We start from the raw sequence: 19198 nt of genomic DNA, 5'->3' as shown, positions 1-19198 counted from the left end.
GCACCTACTTAAACCTTTGTCTATTTAATCTGCACTTGGTAAATCCGTACAGGGCTAGACTTAAATTAGGATAAGTGATAGTGACAAAGATCCAATTTCTTAGAGGAGTCACTAAACAATCCCACTTACTCCACTGAGAAAGGCAATGACAGGGAGGGGAAAAATTCCCGAAAAGAAAAAAAAAATTTTTCCGATAACTTCACTTAGTTTCTTTCATCTCCATGGCCTTGTGGCCAGCCTGTACTTGAATAGCTCTAAAAATAGCATTGATATCACGCCTTCTTAATAAGATCCAATGTATTTTACCTATATTACTACATACAAGTAATTACCACTTAGAGATTACACAGAAGGGAAATGGCTCATGTAAGGTCACTTAGCAAAGAGAGGAACCATTCAGCAGCTAACAATAGAGTACAAACTATCCATTAATTGTATGGGGGGAGGGGTACATTCACACCCACAGAGAAGGCAGGATACTTTTCCTAAACTTTTATCAACTTCTGCTATCTTCAAACAGAGGATTAACCAACTTTCTTGTCCAGTTAGTTCTCCATGCTTTCTAGTAATGAGTGCCTTGAACACGAACTCATATTCCCAACTCAAGCGTTGATAAATATCATCTGATACATAATGCAGTTTTCATTCTTTCCTGTTAAGTTCATAATCTAGTGAACTTTTGTATATTTCCAAATGGATTACTACTCTTCTTCCTCATTAAATACTAGCAAAGGTGATTTTACTAAAACCGGCAGTTTGAAAAAGTCCTACAAATTAGGTATACTACTGGGCCGATGTAAGGCCATGAAAGTCATTTGGTGGTTAAATTATTCACCATCAGCAACTGTAAATACAGTTAGTTGTCTCAATCAAGAGTGTATAGTCAGTCTTAAAAACTGAACATAATGAGGTAGGTCTGTTGGAAAAACATGCTCTGTGGACCCAGCCTCAGGCAGGCGTAGGAGTCACAAAAAGGTTATATTTTGGAGATTTTAATTATTCTGCTATCACCAGCTTTATTTCCTAGTAAACTAAAAGAGGACAAGGAAAAAAGAAAGAATCAAAATCAAAAAAAGTAGAGGGATGAAGATTAAGAAACTGGAGATACTCAAGAAGTCTGTTTCCTCTTTAATACAGCACATTCTGAAATTATCAAATCAAAGTTATCCTGCTAACCATTAAGTACAGAACTGGTATAGGCAGCACAATCACAAATATTTGAGTACTGATGCTGACTCATAAAAATCTAAAAATATTTCATGCTTTAGGTTCTCAAAATACCATCAGTTTAACCCCTTCTCTCCTTCAATCATGTTGCTTTGGAATCGATGTAAAAAATACCTTTAATCTCCTTCTGGAAACTGTAATTAAAATGCAGGGAATACAGAAAGCCACATGCAATCAGATTTTAAGGCATTATCATTCCGCCATCTGATCCTGGATTTACTAGATCAGCTGTTAAGTACCTGGTGTACTATCTACTACACTAAAATACATATATGCTTATGAAAAGGGCTGCCTAATAGTCTATCTCTTTGAGGGAATATCAAAATCCTTATATAAATAGCCATTTTAAAATTGATGTAGGTAACTATTAAACTTTCTAAATTTTCTAAGAATCCCAGTTTATAATGTCCTTAAAAGGCTGAAATATCTTTTTAGATCACAGACGAGTTTAATCATGTAAAAAAAAAACTTTAAGTTATAAGCATAAGAAGCCAATAAGGAATTTTTTTTTACCATATACTCAAATACGCTAAATAGATTACACTGTATTTCTAACTTTAAAAAATAAAGACATTTTAGTTATGTTTTAAATGAACAGACATGAAAGGAGCACAGACCAATTTTGAAGAGGTACCAAGATACAGTTTTTCCATACTAAGTACTCCTCTGTTAAGTTCATGTTTTGTATGTACCTCCACGAGAATATGTGCAATATTTGTAATTCTAATTAAAATATTTAGCCAAAATAATCCACTACGAAAGTTGCAGAATATCGAAGGCTTGACAACAATAGTTTAATAAATTACACTGAAAACATTACTTAATAAATGAAAATCAAATAAAAACCCACAACTGACAGTATCCCTTAGAAAGCAACCACACGTGCTCACACACAAATCAGAAACTACTAGAACTTTGTTTTGTTTTTGTTTTAAGGATGGAGATGTCTAGTTCTGTGACTTGTGCAAAGGAATGTAAATATTAAGCTGCCTCCGTATTTACGTTACTGTATTGCATTTTTAAGACATGCATCTCAACTCCCCAGATACCATCATCCACAGAAACCATGCGGCTCTCCAACAGACTTTCAGTGTCACCATTTATTATTTATAGCATTAAATGGGGGAAGTGGCTCTGATGTCACCGACCCTACCCAGTGGAATCACTGACTCAATAAACATTTTCACACTGGAGAAAATCTGGCTAGGAAAACATTTTGTTGGGTTAAGTTAATTCTTTCAACTTTCCTCTCAAACGTGGGGTAGAAGTTGTTACAGTGTTAGGAGAGATACAAAGAAACTGTCAAGGTTTCCACAGGAAGAAACCCTGGGCTTGTCCATATGCTGAGGCAAAGCTTCCTCCTCCCAACTCTCCACGGCCCGGTTTGATCTCCCTAATGTTCGAACTGGCAGGTAATAGCTGCCATATTTTATTTTTTCCACCCAATCATCCACCAAGTAGCAAATTCTTCGCTTCTGTTAGCCACTCTCTCATGGTCCCGTTTTCTAAAAACTCCTTCTGGCTCCAAGTCCTAAAGGGGCGGGGGAAGGAGGATGGTTGGGGGGTGTCCGCGAGGCCAGAAGTCTGGTCTAGCTACCAATGGTTTCTAACAGAAGAGTGATCGCTTCCCCGCGGGCCTAGGATTATCCTCTTTTTTTTTTTTTTTTTTTTTTGAGAAGAAAGAACTGGCGGCAGTGATGAGGACAACCCCTCCCCCGTCCTCCCCAATTTCCTAAAGCAGCTCTGAAAAACATGAAGTTACGGTTTCTCTTTCCTGGAAGATGGAATCCAGAGTACCTGGGGCCTTGCTATGCAAACATCCCTCTCGGCCCAGTAGGAAACCCTTTGTCCGAGACGCCGGACATAACCGGGGCCCGGGAAAGAGGCCCCTTATCCGTCATAGCCTCAAACCCGAGAGCTCCCCACCTCCTCCACCCCTGTAGGGCCTATCCTGGCATCCACACAGCCCTAAGTTGGGGAGAGGGTGCTGAGATCCCGACTAGGTCGCGGAGGCCGAGGCCCCGACCGATCTCCTCTGTACCCCCCTCCCGCCACCATCTCACTCGGCCTGAGTGGAGCTTTCAGGAGCGGCGCAGGCCTGGCCCGGAGAAATAGAGAAAAAATAATAATAAATCCCATTCTAAGAAAAGGAGAATGAGATGCTGGAGCGAGTGCGGGCTAAGGCCATAGCGTAAGCAAGCCAGGGTCGTTCGAGAGATGGGCCCGGACACAGGACGGGGGCAGGGAGGAGAGCCGAGGGGCATGGAGGGGGCCGGGCCAGGTCCGGCCTGAGATATCGAGGGATCCGGAGGGGCCGCGCCGGGCCCGAGGCCACGGAAGGCAGGGGGCCCAGGTCGGGGCCGAGACGGCCGGGAAGGGCCAGGGCCGGCCTCGCGCCGGACGCTGAGGTGGGCAGGCCCTCCCGGGGCCGGACGGACGGAAGAACAGACGGTCCAGAGGGCCGCACTCACCATGAGCTCGATGGTCTTGTCCTCAATCACCGAGTCGGGCTCCATGGCGGCCCCGGCGGCCCCGCCTCGCTCTCCCCGCGCAGCAGCGAACGGCCCGGGCGGAGGAGGCGACGGCGGAGGCGGCAGAGTCGGAGGCGGTAATCGCACCCACTCTAGCTGCCAGCCCGCCCGGGCCGCCGGCAGCTCCGCCCTCCCCCTCGGCGAACGCAGTGCGCACAGCGCGCACTACAGCTCCCAGCAGGCGCCGCGGGCCCCGCAGAGCGCGTGGGAACCGGACGCCGACGCCGGGCCGCTGTCTCCCGGCAGCGCCAAGCTGAATCCTGAGCCCAGAGTTGCACTGGATAATGCATGCGGGACGTTCAGACCTAAAGAATTAAGGGCTCCCTAACTTAGGGCCTCGGGAGCCCCGCGACTACATGTCCCAGAACGCCCTGCGCGTGGGTCCGCTTTCCGGCTACTTTCTCCTGACTTCCCGGCAGCCCCAGGCTACCCAGATCGGAACGGAAATTCGGAGCAACTCTTTGCAGGTCGGAGGTCCTGCGAGTGCGACCGATTTCCGCACATGCGCGGTCGGCGGCCGCCGTGCCCGTTCGACGTCTTCTGTAGCGGCGCCGCTAGTCTGCAGGCATCCGGTGGTAGGGACACATTTGGAGACAGGTGCGTTAGGAGGGGATGGTCTCGAGGCTCAGGTGTGGGAGGGGGCCAGCGAGTGAGAGAAGCTCGGGCCAGGGTGGAGGGTCCTAAAAGGGCATCCAGCCTCTCAGGCATCCCAGTGAGGTGTTCGGAAATTTCGGTAGGGAAGAGGAGGCTTTTGCAGATGAGCCGTGCTGCTGCTGCCTGTGTGCACCGCGAACTGGGAAGAGCTGAGCTGAAAGCGAACGCGTGTATACTAAGCCCCTCTTACTCATAAATTCGTTCAGAAAATATTTTTTTCAACTTCCACCCTCTGCCGGACACTACCAGTCTAGGCCCTTGGAAAATCGGCTCTGAACATCACAGACAAAGCCTCTTTTCTCGTGAAGCTTAATGCTGGTGGGCGGGAAGGCAGGCATTAACCAGAAGAGTGACAGGTGCTAAGAAAGACACAGCTGGAGACCTGGAGACTCTAGTGAACTCTGTCACCAACTCTGTGTGAACTTTGTCGGGTCTGTCAGTGCCTTCCAATCAGAGACCACCAGAGACACACCGATACTTGAACAAGTCGTGTTCCTTACTGGTCGCCGTGAGGGAGAACGCACACCATGAAGAACAGAAGGGCATCTCAAAGTCGTTAAGTAATTTGTGAGAGGGTTGAAAGCAGTAGCACCTGTCACTCTTTTGGTTAATGCCTGGCTGCCTCCCGCCCACTCTGGATTAGGTGGTGCCGGGAAGAGGAGGTAATTCTATGATTGGGCATCGCAATAAATCTTATCTGGAAGGGAGGAATCCTAGACCGAGGCTAAAGCTGTAATTGCTAAGAAGCAGTATCCCCTCATAATAGCTGGGATGGGCAATGTTTGGTTGTTTATTGTGGTTTGAACAATGTTTATGTTTTATCTGTGTGCGCAGATGTAATTAAGGAGTGGTCTTGTTTTTGTCTTGATCTATTATGGTTACAGAATGGCCTCGTCTGATGTTTATGTTCTGTGCAATTATAATCAACAGAGAACGCAAGGCCTAGCTCAGAAGGCCAGGCTGGAATGTACCAGGCCAGCTTCCAAATATCAGGCTGCTTTTCTCTTTCTCACGTGTTTTCACATTCTTTGCACCTGTAAAGTGAGGGAACTAGGTGAGCTAGAAATATTTTCATTTCCAAGGACCAAATTATTGTACGCATACAGGACTAGTCATTTGTATTCCTGCAGGACACAATGTACCTTTTAGTTAGCATTTGAAGTTTCATATCCCTTAACTTGTGCTTTTCACCAAGGGAATTGAAAGAAAAGCAATAGTAAGAGAGAGCACAAGACAGGAAAGTTATGTCACTAACTTGCTATCTGAATTTTCTCAGACCCCTTCCCCTACCTGGGCCTTGGGACATTCATTAGTAAAACAAAGCAGTTAGAATGAAGACCTCTGTTTCAGTTATCTATTGCACCATAATAAACCTTCCCCAAGTCTTATTAGCTTAAAATAACAGTGTTTTATTATTTTTTCACAAGTGTGTGTTTGACTGGATTCAGCTGGACATACGCCGTATTAGCTGAGATTACTCATGGAACTGCAATCAGCTGGGAGCTCATCAAAGTGGCCTCTAGGGCCTGTGTTTTCCACCCGACTTCTTAACAAGCTTCTGCATGATGTCTAGCTTCCAAGAGGACATGGCGCCAATGAGCAAATGCTTATCAAGCCTTTGGTTGCTAATGTCCCACAGCCAAAAAAAATGTCATATGACCCGGCCCAGAGTTAGTGTGGGAAGGGACTATACGAGGTCATGAATACGGAGAGTCTTGGTTCATTGGGAGCCACCAGTGTAACAGCCAACCAAGACTTCTGAGGCCCAAGTACTTGCCACAGGATCTAGCACATAGGGTTAGGGTAGGAGTCACAAACTGAATGTGAGCTCCCCAAAATGTATGTTTATCACACCGTCTTTTTTTATTGTTTTAAAGTTTGACAGTTTCACGTTTTAAAATCTGAATTTCCAGCTTCTCTCAAATTAAACTCTATATCAGATTTGCTGACAACAGTATACTGGGGTTAAGCAGCAACTACCTTACTTATACAAAGCATGTCCTCTGTTGATGTGCACTGTCACCAACCCCCCTCCCTGTCGTATTATATCTGCATGCTTCATTCACTTAAATCGAGTGCCTAACCCATATAGATATTTGAGAGTGCAACCCTTGGGATTAGAACTCTAGTGGAGGTAAGGGTTTCTGTCCTTTTGTTAAAGCCACACCCCACTTTAAGAGGAAAAAATACTAATACTGGGTCAAACTCCAGGAGCTCAGTGGAATTAAAAAGTCATACGTGTGATAGAAGTTTTACCCAACCTGTATGAGAAACAAGCTGACCCAAGGCTTATCACTTTGCTTTCTCCTCAAACAGTAATTCAGGTACGCAGGTATTATTGCTTCCGACTTAATGCCAGCTGGTGACTAGATTTAGTCGTAAAGGCAGAAGGCCTTGAAGCATACTTTTCCCGTGATTTTTCAAATAGCTCTGACCTGGGGTTTACAAGACACAATTACGACAAAGTGGTACAAGTCTACAATTTCTTAACCAATATACTGAGATCCAGATATGTTTCAGAATTGTTTAAATTGTACAAAGGCTGTGTGGTACTCACACTGTGTAGCTAATGTAACACTTCCAATCCGGGACAGCACTTCATAATCTATTACATTAATTTTTCTGCAGCAGAACATACGTGTGCCTGCTACCAATTTGTAGCCTCACAGCTCCAAAGCCACCCTTCTTTTCGATACTTTGAAATACTGGAGTGGGACCTTCTAAGTATTTTTCATCTGCCAGCTGGCACAGTGTTCACCTGTCCCAAGGGAGCACCTTAGAGGAACACAGCTGAAAGAAGGAGCTTCTCTTCCTGGTTCAAGTCTATACTCTCTCTCTTTAGTGGCCCACAGCAGCAAATTATTTGCAGAACTGTAACCCACACACATACACACAGGCGGCTGGGACAGGCCAGCAGAAGGGGGCTTCGCAGTACAGTGGCTCCTCCACAGACAATTTCCTGTTTGCCATCCCCACCTTGTGGCATGTTAAAATGATCTATTTTCACCTGTGGCGACTTTTCTGAATTCATATACATAATAGAGAAGGATAGTGCTGTGAAATTTTGACTTAACTCATTTCTAACTAATGTCAAAGAATGCCATTTTCTTGAGGGAGAGTCTTGTGAAACCAAAGGAAAGAGTGTTGGTAAGAAGTATTGAAGGTAGCTGCTCCCTATTTTATCCACATGACAAGGCTCCATGCCTTATCCATCTATCTGTAGAATCCAGAAAAAAAAAAAAAAGTTATGAAATATATTTCACACATTTATTTGGACTGAAAACAAAGCCAGACTTTCTGACAGTTTAATTTAGCTGACTGATTTGATAGGGTTGGCATTGCCAGGAATGGGCTGTTAGAGAAGTTAAATCTTTAGTCCATGATTTTTAGGGTAATACATTTAAAACACATAAGTAAAAACGTTCATCAATTTGTTTATTGTCAAACGTATTGAAATTAATATTTGTATTTCCCCAACCCTTTTTAAACTTACCAGGTTAAATAAGATACCTCCAAGTGAAAGAGTAAAGAAAAGTTGCATTAGTCAGAATAGAATATACACTATGCCACAGTAGCAAATTATTTCTGCGTACCAGTCAAGAGAAGCAGAACCACTGAGAGTGTAGTAAGGGATTTTTTACCCGGACTTGACTTGTATACTTGTGGGATCTAGTTAAGCAGTCCGTGAGGCGGCTGTCTTTGTAGGTGATACTGTGTCTTAGAGCCCATGGGGCGGGCAGTCAGGAAGGGAAGATGGGTGGAAGGTGGGGGAGGGCAAGCGTAGCAGAACTGGGATCCGCTCAGACAGACTGACACCTGTTTCAGTTCTTACTGCTGCTGACCTGGGTAATATGGATGTCCTGCAGAGGCTGGAGCCCTATGTCACAGAGCCGAACACACACACACCTGGCCCAGGAATTGGAGGCGCTGAAGGAGGTTCTAAGGGAACATGCATCAGTTGCAGACCCAGCCACTCCTCGCACCAAGGTGGGTGAGCAGATCAACGACAATGTATATGAGCTACTAAATGCCTATAGTTTCACTTCCACCCTCCAGATCCTGCACAAGAGTCTGTCTTGTGGCCCACCCTAATCATACAGAGAAGAACAAAATTCAGGGAACTGTAGTTTAGCCTAGCGAAGCTGACACATTAATAAGTTTCCATACCTCATATATATATATGTTTTATTCACTTGAAGTCCAATGCAGTCAGCTTACCCGCCATGTTAAACTTTTACACCATCAGGAATTCATGGTGTCCAGTATTGCTGGGGCAGAGAGGAGGCTCACCAGCTATCAAGCCCCTCATCCTAGAACATCATTCCTGCTCCGTATTGGTTGGTCGGTGCCTAATCACATAGCCCTAACAGGCTGGAAGGGAGGATGTAGGATATACTCTTCCTGTTTGCCTAGAAAAATAAATGAAATCGAATTTGGTGAACAAATAGGATTATCTCCGCTACACAGGTATAAGTAATATTCATTTAATCTTGGAAAAGAGTTTGTGGTGTGCTTCCCAGAAATTGAGAAAGTGAATTTCTTCAGTTACTATATAAAAATCCTTTTTTACTGGTCAAAAGGAACAAAGTTCCCAATTCTTTGTTCTCAACAAAATTGATCGACTTGAGTTTTAAAGATAATTTAAAATAATTTTGCTGACATATGACTATGCAATTTTTGACATAACTTGGAAAGAATCCAAAAAAGTTGCATAGCATTGCTGAGACAATTTTAATTCTTATATGAACAAGTCTTCTCAGCAGTAACATCTATAAAAATATAATCTAAAAATAAATTGATGCTGAATCCTGTCACATTTTAGCAACAAGTAATATGTATGGATATGCAAACTTTTTTAAATCATTAATTTAAAATATTCTGCTAAAATTATGTTAAATCACTTATCAAAATATTAATGTATTTATTGGTTGATCAGTTGTGTTTAATAATTATAATAATTTAGTCCAGAAAATATTTTTGCTAATATTTGAGCCTGTGATTACAGAAAATAAAAATTATAACCAGGGTACAGAAGAGAAGTGTGATAGGGTCATCAGTAAAAAACTTCTAATCATAAAAATACATTAGGATAAAATTCTTTGGAGGAAATGGAATGGAAATGTGAGTTCAAGGAGAAAAAAAATGGTATAAAATGTCCTATTAGAAAAGAGCTCATTCATGTATATTTTCAAAGGATGATGATATAAAATTGCTATTATATTTAAATTTCATTGAGAAGAGTAACAACAGTATTATTTTTAAATGTCAATATTTACAAGACAATGTAAAATCTGAATTGCCAGCTTCTCTCAAATTAAATTCTGACTATGCTTCTAGTATCAATTTAAGCAATGAGTAATTACATCATGTTTCAAGGTTCTTTGGGGGGTACACAAGCACAAAAGGTTAAAAAGCATTTTTCAAGATCACTGCGGTGAAGCAGAAAGGGCCCGGGTGTCCCAAGCACCAGACCCTGAAGCCTGCAGTCTTGAACAAGAGTAGACATCTGCCAAGTAGTCCTTGGCCCAGGTGTGAAAGAATTGAATTTAGACACTGTCTCCCCTCAGCAGTAACCAAAGACATGCCAGTCAGCGCAGCCATCAGAAAGCCAGTCCGCTCGCCTCATTCTCAGCCCTGAGAGGCTCCACAGCAGCTACCCAGACAGTATACCTGTCCAGCCTCACTCCTCACTGCCTTCCTCTGCCTTGAGTTCTGGCTCCTGCTCCCCTCTGGCAGTTCTCCCGTGCTGGGGAGGATGAGGTGAGAGCTTGCACGCGGCTGGGCAGCGCAGAATTCACTGCCTCTGGTGTGAGCTCTTTTATCCTAAGGAATGTCCTGAATTCTGAGGAAGCAGGCCAGTAAAAGAGGGATGAAGTTATGCAGAGGTTTCCTGATGGTCTAGATTCTAGCTGCTAGAACATGGAATTGATGACTGAGGTTTCAAGCATTGATCCCAGTTAGTTTCGTGTATGTATTCAGGTGTGGTGTGTTGTTGATGGCCTTATTCCACCGCCTTCTATCTGAAGGGGAGAGTCATGTGTCTGCCCTCTGCTTTTTTTCTCTCCACTCGAGTTTTATAATCAATAGAGGCTTAGAATTACCAAATGTGGAGCAAAGTATGTATACAAGGAGCCTTATCTATGTGCTGAGTTGTTAAAATGGGACTCTTTCAAGCCACGTTGCAGCTGTGGGCTCAAAGCTGAAAACAGTAGATGCCATTTTAATAAAGTCTTGGATGAAGTTTATAAGACCTGCGAAGAAGGATGTCCAAAAAACAGTCCTGCCAGCTAGTCAGCCCGTCCCCCACTTTGAGAGGGTACAGGAGAGGCTCAGGACTGACCAGCAGAAATGGGGGACGATTCAGAGAATTCTTTTCTCCCAGCGCTGCCCCAGTACACCTCGAGAGCACTTCAGGGACCACTCAGATACTGATACGTGTCCCCCAAGCGTCCCCTAGGTTGGGGGATGGGCCCTGGTTCCTCATTTATGTCTGAAGAGGCAAGTGCGGAGGCCAAAAGCCTAGTGAGTGTAACCTGCGGCCACAGAAAGAAAAATTCCTGCCTAGGGAAGGGCCTGCGCTTCCTAAGTTCTGAGGGACAAAGATGCTTGTCATCGTAGGGGCTCGCTGTTGACTCCACGGAAAAGTCGTCTTGAAATAGTCGCTGATCAAGAGGGCCTTGTAGAGGGGCAGGGTGATCCCCACAGGTGTGCCCTGTGAGCGGTGCTCCACGGGAAGCTAGGGATTGTGAGGGGAGGAGGAGTTCGGGCAGCCAGCCAGGGAGAGTATCTCTTGTCTGGTAATAACGGGAACCCCAGAAGTGTCCCAGAGAGAAGAGACCAGCATTTGGCATGAAACGTCGAGGAGACACAGGTGCCAGATCACAACTGGGCAAGCCAAGGCATTTTCTCCCCTGCCTCAGTCGCGTTCCCCGAAGCACACCCTGAGACGAGGATGCTGTGCAGGGCTTCGGACAGAAGTTCTCGCTGGGGAAAGCCGGTGGGTGGAGGAAGCAAGGGGAAGTCGTGCACAGGTCCAGTTCCACCGAGAGGAGTCCGCGCTTCAGCCCGACCCTGCAGGGCGGCTCCAGAAAGAGAGTGTCCTGACCGGCTGCTCGGGTTTTCATAGTCCTAGGTCAGTGAGCCAGCTCCCCGGCACCTCTGGGCTTCAGGCAAAGTGGCGCCAGTGCAGAGGGCTGTCCTCGGAAAAGGGCGGTTGGATCTGCTCTCAGGAAGGAAAGCAGAAGCCATGGGAGAAGGGTGCAGATCCGGAGGGAGCACTCTTGGGGCTGCTGCGGATCATCCTGTGCCCTGCTCAGCTCTACTTGTATTTTACGTTAAATTCATCCCATCAGAGGGATGAATTTCTAAGGGAAAATTTTGAAGAGGAGGGTTAGAGGGATGTGGTCTCAAGGTTATAAATAATCCACCTCTGTCTGTTCTAGACACCCTTACCTTTGACTGTAACACTTCTGCTGTTCTAGGTGGCTTGCCTTGAAGGGTGTTTATTTTCTCTGGATAAATACACAAGTGCAATTGCTGGAGTGAATGACAGCTCTTATTTTTAATTTTTCGAAGAATCTCCATACTGTTTTCCATTGTGGCTCCACTAATTTACAATCCCACCAACAGTGTGTGAGGGTTCTCTTTTCTCCACATTTTCGCCCACACTTATTTGTCGATTTATTGACGCTAGCCATCTGACAGATGTGAGGTGTTATCTCATTGTGGTTTTAATTTACATTCCTCTGACGATTTGTGATCACGAGCATCTTTTCATATGTCCATTGGTCATTGTATGTCTTCTTTGGAAAAATGCCTTTTCAGGTCCTCTGCCCACTTTTTAATTGGATTGTTTCTTCTTTTGGTGGTGTTATATGAGTTCTTCATTTACTTTGGATATTAACCCCTTTTTCGATGTATCATTTGTGAATGTCTTCTCCCATTCAGTAGGTTGTCATTTTGTTTTATTGATGATTTCTTTTGCTATGCAAAAACTTTAGTTTTATGCAGTGCCATTTGTTTATTTTTTCTTTTCTTTCCCTTGCTCAAGGAGATATCCAAAAAGATTTTTGCTAAGAGCAATGTCAAGGAGTTTACCGCCTATGTTTTCTCTTGGGTTTTATAGTTTCAAGTCTAACATTTAAGTCTTTAATTCACTTTGAATTTATTTTTGTATATGGTATAAGTTTTGCTAACACCACTTATTAAAGAGACTATCTTTACCCTCATTGTCTTTCCTTGCCTCCTTTATCATAGATTAATTGACCACATAAGCGAGGATTTATGTCTGGGCTCTCTATTAATCTGTATATGTTGGTATGCCCATACTATACTGTTTTGATTATTATAGCTTCTTAGTATAGTTTAATATCAGGGAAGGTGATACCTTTTACTTTGTTCTTTCTCAAGATTTTTCTGGCTATTTAGAGTCTTTTGTACTTCCATATAAGTTTAACATTGGTTCTAATTCTGAGAACAGTGCCATTAGTGTTTAATAGGGATTGCATTAAAACTATATTACTTCAGATGCAAAGATGTTTTAACAGTACTCTTCCAATCCATGAACAAGGTATATCCTTCCATTTATTTGTATCTTCAGTTTCTTTCTTCAATGTCACATAGTTTTCTTTTACCTCTTCGGTTAAATTTATTCCTAGGTATTTTTTACTTTTTGATGCAATTGCAAATGGGATTATTTTCTTCATTTCTTCTGATTGTTTGTTATTGATGTATAGAAATGCAACAGGTTACTGGATATTGATTCTGTATCCTGCAACTTTACTGAAGTCATTTATTCTAATGGTTTTTTTGGTGGAGTATTTAGGGTTCTCTAGTTATAGTATATCATCCAAAAATAATGACAGTTTACTTCTTCCTTTCCAATTCAGATGCCTTTTTGTTCCTTTTTTCTTGTCCGATCCCTGTGGCTAAGACTTCCAGTACTATGCTGAATAGAAGTGGTGATAGTGGACATCCTTGTCTTATTCCTGGTCTTGGAGGAAAGGCTTTCAGCTTTTCACCACTGAGTATATTAGCTGTGGGTTTGTCACATATAGCCCTTACTATGTTAAGATAACGTTCCTTCTATACCCACTTTCTTGAGATGATCGTATGGTTTTTATTCTTTTTTGTTTGTTAACGTGATTTATCACACTGATGTGTGGATGTTGAACCGTCCTTGCGTCCCTGGAATGAATCCCACTTGATCGTGATGTATAGTCCTTTTAATGCATTGTTAAATCTAGTTTGCTAATATTTTCTTGAGATTTTTTTGCCTCTATGTTCATCAAGGATATTGGCCTATAATTTTCTTTTTTCTAATGTGTTTATCTGGTTTTGGTATCAAGGTAATGCTGGCTTCATAAAATGAGTTTGGAAATATTCCTTACTCTTTAATTTTATGAAATAGTTTAAGGTATTAAACTATTAGCTATTAACTCTTCTTTGAATATTTGGTAGAATTCATTGGTGAAGCCATCTGGGCCTGGACTTTTATTCGTTGGGAGTTTTTTGATTACTGCTTCAATTTCATTGCTAGTAATTGGTCTGTTTAGATTTTTGTATTTTTCCTTGTTCAATCTTGGAAGGATATATACCCCTAGAAATTTATCCATTTCTTTTAGATTGTCTGTTATTTTGGCATATAACTGTTCATAGTATTTTTTAGTAATCGTTTGTATTTCTGTAGTGTTGGTCGTTACTTCTCTTTATTTTATTCGGACTCTCAATGAGTTTGGCTAAAGGCTTGTCTGTTTTATTTATCTTTGCAAAGAACCAGCTCTTAGTTTTATTGATCTGTTCTATTATTTTTAAATTTCTATTTCATTTATTTCTGCTCTGATCTCAACTATTTCATTCTACCTTTGCACTTTGTTCTTTTTCTAATTCCTTTTGTCATAGACTTATTTATTTGGGATTTTTCATATTTCTTGAAGTAGGCCTGTCTAGCTATGAACTTCTCTCTTAGGACCGCTTTTGCCACATCCATAAATTTTGTAAAGTTGTGCTTTTAGTTTCTTCTTGTTTAATTTCCTTATTTGTTGTTTCATCTCCACATACTTGTGGTTTTTCCGGTTTCCTTCCTGATGTATAATTTCATGCCATTGTGTTCGGAAAAGACACTTGGTATGATTTCAATCTTCTTGAATTTATTGAGGCTTGTTTCGTAGCCTAATACGTCATCTACCCTGGAGAATGTTTCATGTGCACTTGGAAAGAAATATGTGTATTCTGCAGTTTGGGTATAAAATGTTCTATTAATATCTATTAAGTTCCTCTCATCTAATTTGACATTTAAAGCCATTGTTTCATTATTAATTTTCTGTCCGGATGATCTATCCATTGATGTGAGTGGGATATTATTGTATTACTGTGGATTTTTCCCTTTATATTAGTTAACAATTGCTTGTTAACTAATATATTAGTTAACAATTGCTTGTTAACTAATATGTTGAGGTACTCCTACGTTGGATGTGTAGCTATTCATAGTTGTTATGTCCTCATCTCGGATTGACCCCTTTATAATTATGTAGTGCCCTTCTTTGTCTTTGTTTAAAATTTGTTTTACATTTTTTGTTTTAAAGTCTATTTTGTCTGATATAAGGATTACAACTCCAGCTTTCTTTTTAGCTCTGTTTGCATGGAATATCTATTTTCTTCCTTTCACTTTCAGTCCATATGTTTCTTTTGATTTGGTGTGAGTTTTTTTTAAGCAGCATATAGATGGTTCAATTTTTAGTCCATTCAGCCACCTTATATCATTTTATTGGAGAATTTAATCTGTATATATGTAAAGTACTTATTAATAAGTTGTACTGATTGCCATTTTGTTAATTGTTTTTAGCTTGTTTATATAGTAGTCCTCTGTTCCTTTCTTTTGATCTCTTTTCTTGTGGTTTGCTGTTTTTCTGTAGTGTTTTGTTTAGGTTCCTTTCTCTTTGTTCTTTGTATATCTTTTGTAGGTTTCAGTTTGTGGTTACCATGTGGTTTATGAATATAATTCTTTAACTATAGCAGTCTATTTTAAGCTAATAAGCATTTAAATTCTAATATATTCAGTAAGAACTACATGTTTATTTCCCCCTGCATTGACGTCATATTTTAGATCTTTCTGTGTTGTGTCTCTCCTAACTACTTATTGTAGTTTGAGTTCTGATTGACATTTTTTTCTTCTATAGTTTATAGTTGTTGTTTATGGAAGGTCAGATTTACTCATTACTCAGCCATAAAAGAATATACACAAGTTTGGTTTTTTTCCTGCATCAACTGGTTGTAGAGAACGTCCCTCCCCCAATGAAGTCATAGGTATCCTTGGAAGGAGAGCTATTAGTATGGCTCAAAGCTGGCAGCCTTTGAGTCACTCAACAAATGGGTGGGAGCAGTATCGCCAAGTGCAGAATGTGCTGCGTGTAAAACCAGAGAGAGGCCTGCCAGGCGTGGTGCTTTCTTAGTGGTAGGTGTTCAAGGTGCAATAATAATTCCCAGACTCTAAGCGGGTCGCGGGGGCGGGGGGATGTCCTGGCATCGACATGCCCCAGATCAGCAGGCTCTTCAAAACTACGCCAGTATAGCAAGGTTTTTATCCCCCACCCGCTGGAGCACATGGTCCTACTTGGGCATCTAGAGTAATTGCCACTTCTCGTTCATTGGGTCCAATTAATATTACGTATCTATATAACGGACCAATGGGGTTTTACATGGAAGTTTCAGAAAACTAAGGTCCATTTGGACCGTTTTGACAGAGAACAGGAGCGTGAACAGGAGAGCACTCAAAGCAAGACTGTAGGTGTATACTGTTGTCCATCCCACCTAAGTGCACATTGCTTCTGATCTTCCTTTTTGGCGGGTATCGAAAGACACACATTCATTAGATCAAGAGCCACTTGCTGGGTAAGAGAAGCTGTGTTGCTTCACTCTAGTGTAGACACCACATCCTGCGTAGCAGCTGTGGTGTAGCCGCTGCTTAGTTAAATTTGCAGTAGTCCACTGTCATCTCTGATAATTTATCTGGTTTTTGCAGGTTCCAGACTGATAAATTAAAATGGGATATAATGGGCACTACCGCCCTCACATCCTTTAAATGTTTAAGATTAGCGTACACTTCAACCCAAGAGGCAGTCTTATTTGTGATTTACTCTCTTAGCCAGTTTGGGAGTGTAGGGTGGCAGTTCAGAGGCTTTCATTTGGCTTTTCCTAGTCCTTATTCCTTAGGTCAAAGAACTAATGTGAGGGTTCTCTCAGAGGCTAAGTATATGGAACCTGATTATATATTTGGGTGCCCAGGAAATGATTACCAGGTGTACCCTGATAATCAGACTCACTGTAAGAAGGACCTGGGTCAGGACTGCATTTCTTGCCCGACCTCCAGATGCCTTTAACCAGACAAACCCAGACCCTGCTTCTGCATCCTAAGGGCACATGCGCAAGGAAGCACCCCTGGTTCTCGCTGGTGCGTGTTTGCCAAGTCCCGCGGCCCTTTATGAATAACCCCTTTCCACCCTCGCCGGGCCAGCACTTCCCCAGGTGGGTCATGCTGAGACTGAACCCTAGTTATTGGCCTACTGTCCAGGAGCGGGGCTGCGGGAAGGTCTTGAGGAAGGCAGGTATCCTTTGCAGGACATCTGCCTCAGGGGAGGCCTCTGCATGGTGCCTGCAAGGAGAGGGCTGCCTTTGTCCTCTTAGCAAGGGGGCGATTCTCTTCATGCCCAGAATGTTCAAAAGGGCTAAACCCTCTCAAGTGCATCTTCCCAGATGCGCATGTCCCAAGTTCCACAGGCCCACTTTCCCTGTCAGGGACCTGACTGGTGTGGGAGACTCACCAGGGCTGCAAAGTCAGCCATTGCTGGAATTCTCCTGTTCTGACAATACAGAAATGTAAGGGCTTCAGCACAGTTTGCTTTCTAGGCACAGCAGATGACAGTACAGTCTTTTAAAAGCTGCTCGAGAGGCCTCTGACTTCCATTTCCACATCTTGCCTTAAATTAGTAACCATCTCCCTTGAGCCCGTCGTTTCTTCTCTTCCATTCATCAGTAGCATCCAGCGACGGTAAACTAATCCCGCAGCCCTTTAAATTATTTTTCCTCTGAATTGCACAAGCCGGTGCGCCCCCCTTCAGCCGTACCTGGTTCCAGCAGTGGCCGTGTGGCAGCATACCAGGCGCTGCCAACCCCGCACTTACCGTTAGGAATGGGGTCTTTATTGCCATCTGACCAGCAAGTCATCAGATTCCAAAACCTCGTTCCTAGAGTCTGTTACCTGCACCCACTACCAGTCCCAAATGTCTGCAATAGAGCTCCTCAGAGGCCGGCTAGAAAGTGCAAATTTGTGTACAAGTAATCTTATTAGGAAATGCTCCCAGGGGAAACTGAAAAATAAGTAGGAGAAGCGGGATGGGAGGGGGGGAAAGCAAAGGTTCAGGCTCACCCGGGAGGGTGACCAGCTAATCCCACGTCCGAATTTGTCCTGGCTCATTTCAGGACAGCTGGGCTTTCGTAACTCCACACCGATCAGTCACTGGCTGAGACCTGCCACAGGGTGGATGGTTACAATTTCCTGGGCTCTTCCAGCTCTCTGTGTTTGTGGCCATGGTGGCTCTAGTAGCCCAAGACGAGGCTTTTGAAGAAAGCCTCAGGTTGGACTGTTAGAAGCAAAGACACAGGAGCTGGAGGTGCGGCCAGCAAAAGCCTTAAAGGTGGGTTTGGGTGGCGCACCAGCAGGACCAGCTGCAAACTGCTTGCCGTTCCTTCCCTCCCTGAGCCCCCTGTCATTCCTCCGGTCCCGGAGGAGCCGGGTGCAGCCCGGTGAGCAGGGAAGGTGGCAGAAGAGATGAAGCCGCGGGCTCTATCGGGATAGGCTGTGCTGTGCTGTATAACTGGTAGCCCTGAAATCTCCCTGCCTCATCACAGTAAGGCATGTGCTTTGCTTATGCGTCACGTCCTGTATGGATGGGCAGGGGGCCGTGCCCCGCACAGTCACTAGGGGCCAGCGTGGTTGGTGAACGGATCCACTGTCTCGTTCTGCAGCTGGGACACAGCTTTCTTAGTCGTTTGAATGTGAGGACTGTGTTTGGGCTTTTCGGTGTGCTTCCAGCACAAGTGTGACAGTCACATGTCATTGGGCAGAACAAGTCACAAGGTCCCGGCCTAACGTCAGAGGGACAAGAAATATAGGGGATCAAATGGCGCAGTTGGTGAGTACCATCCCAGCCATGCCTGTCTTCTTCACTGTAAGCGTCTAGGTCAAGTTCAAGTTGAGCTGAGTGAGAAAACATAAATCAAGCGAGAAAGTAGAACATGGCAACTGGACTTGGTCGCATAATTTTGGAATAGCTGTGAGGTTTGCCAGAGATTCTATCACCAAGGCAAGGGGGGAAGATTTTACCTGACTCAGGGGATGGGTAGTTATAAATGAATAAGATTCCTCACAAAAAACTGAAAATAGCCAAAATGCCTAACTCTGTAGTAGAGGTTAAGTAGTTGTGTACATTCACAGGTGGGTAGGTTGTTTATCCATTTAAAACAATGCTTTTAGACAGCTTCATAATGTAAGTGAAACTATAAAAATGCCCATTTTTTACCTGGATTACTGTAAAGGCCCTGAGTGTCGCCCTACCCTCTCTGCCTCTGGCCCTCCAGTATGGTCTTTACAATGCAGCTAGTCACCTGTCTACAACAAAGCTGATATCACACATGGCCTTCAGAATAAAGTCCAAATTTCTTTTCATGGTTTAGATATATCTTTGATCTTGCCTATCTCTCCTTCCTTTTCTCAACCACCTCTTCTCAAA

At 43.3% G+C, this 19198-nt stretch overlaps 1 protein-coding gene and 1 long non-coding RNA gene across 8 annotated transcripts in view; one reads left to right on the top strand and one right to left on the bottom strand.

Annotated features, from left to right (window-relative positions):
• FBXW11 (F-box and WD repeat domain containing 11) overlaps window positions 1–4109 on the bottom strand; it is a 94214-nt gene extending 90105 nt beyond the window's left edge. For 2 of the 7 annotated variants that reach the window (XM_036224188.1, XM_016145090.2), the window contains exon 1: window positions 3699–3912. Coding sequence is in view for 4 of the 7 variants with exons in the window: in XM_016145090.2 (XP_016000576.1) it covers window positions 3699–3743 (45 nt within the window). In the remaining 3 variants the exon portion in view is untranslated. Of the gene's footprint in view, window positions 1–3698 lie in introns of all 7 variants that reach the window. The other 5 variants (XM_036224190.1, XM_036224189.1, XM_016145091.2 and 2 more) reach the window with 4 other exon arrangements.
• Window positions 4110–4200: 91 nt separating this feature from the next.
• The window catches only part of LOC107511026, a 30431-nt gene continuing 15433 nt past the window's right edge, over window positions 4201–19198 (top strand). Inside the window, exons 1-2 of the long non-coding RNA XR_001596975.2 lie at window positions 4201–4355; window positions 8279–8399. This is a non-coding gene — a long non-coding RNA (uncharacterized LOC107511026). The remainder of the gene's footprint in view (window positions 4356–8278; window positions 8400–19198) is intronic.

This window comes from Rousettus aegyptiacus, unplaced genomic scaffold (assembly GCF_014176215.1).
Source record: "Rousettus aegyptiacus isolate mRouAeg1 unplaced genomic scaffold, mRouAeg1.p scaffold_m13_p_7, whole genome shotgun sequence".
Taxonomy (NCBI): Eukaryota; Metazoa; Chordata; class Mammalia; order Chiroptera; family Pteropodidae; genus Rousettus; species Rousettus aegyptiacus.
The sequence above is the reverse complement of the archived record's forward strand: the minus strand, read 5'-3'. Positions and strand labels throughout refer to the sequence as shown.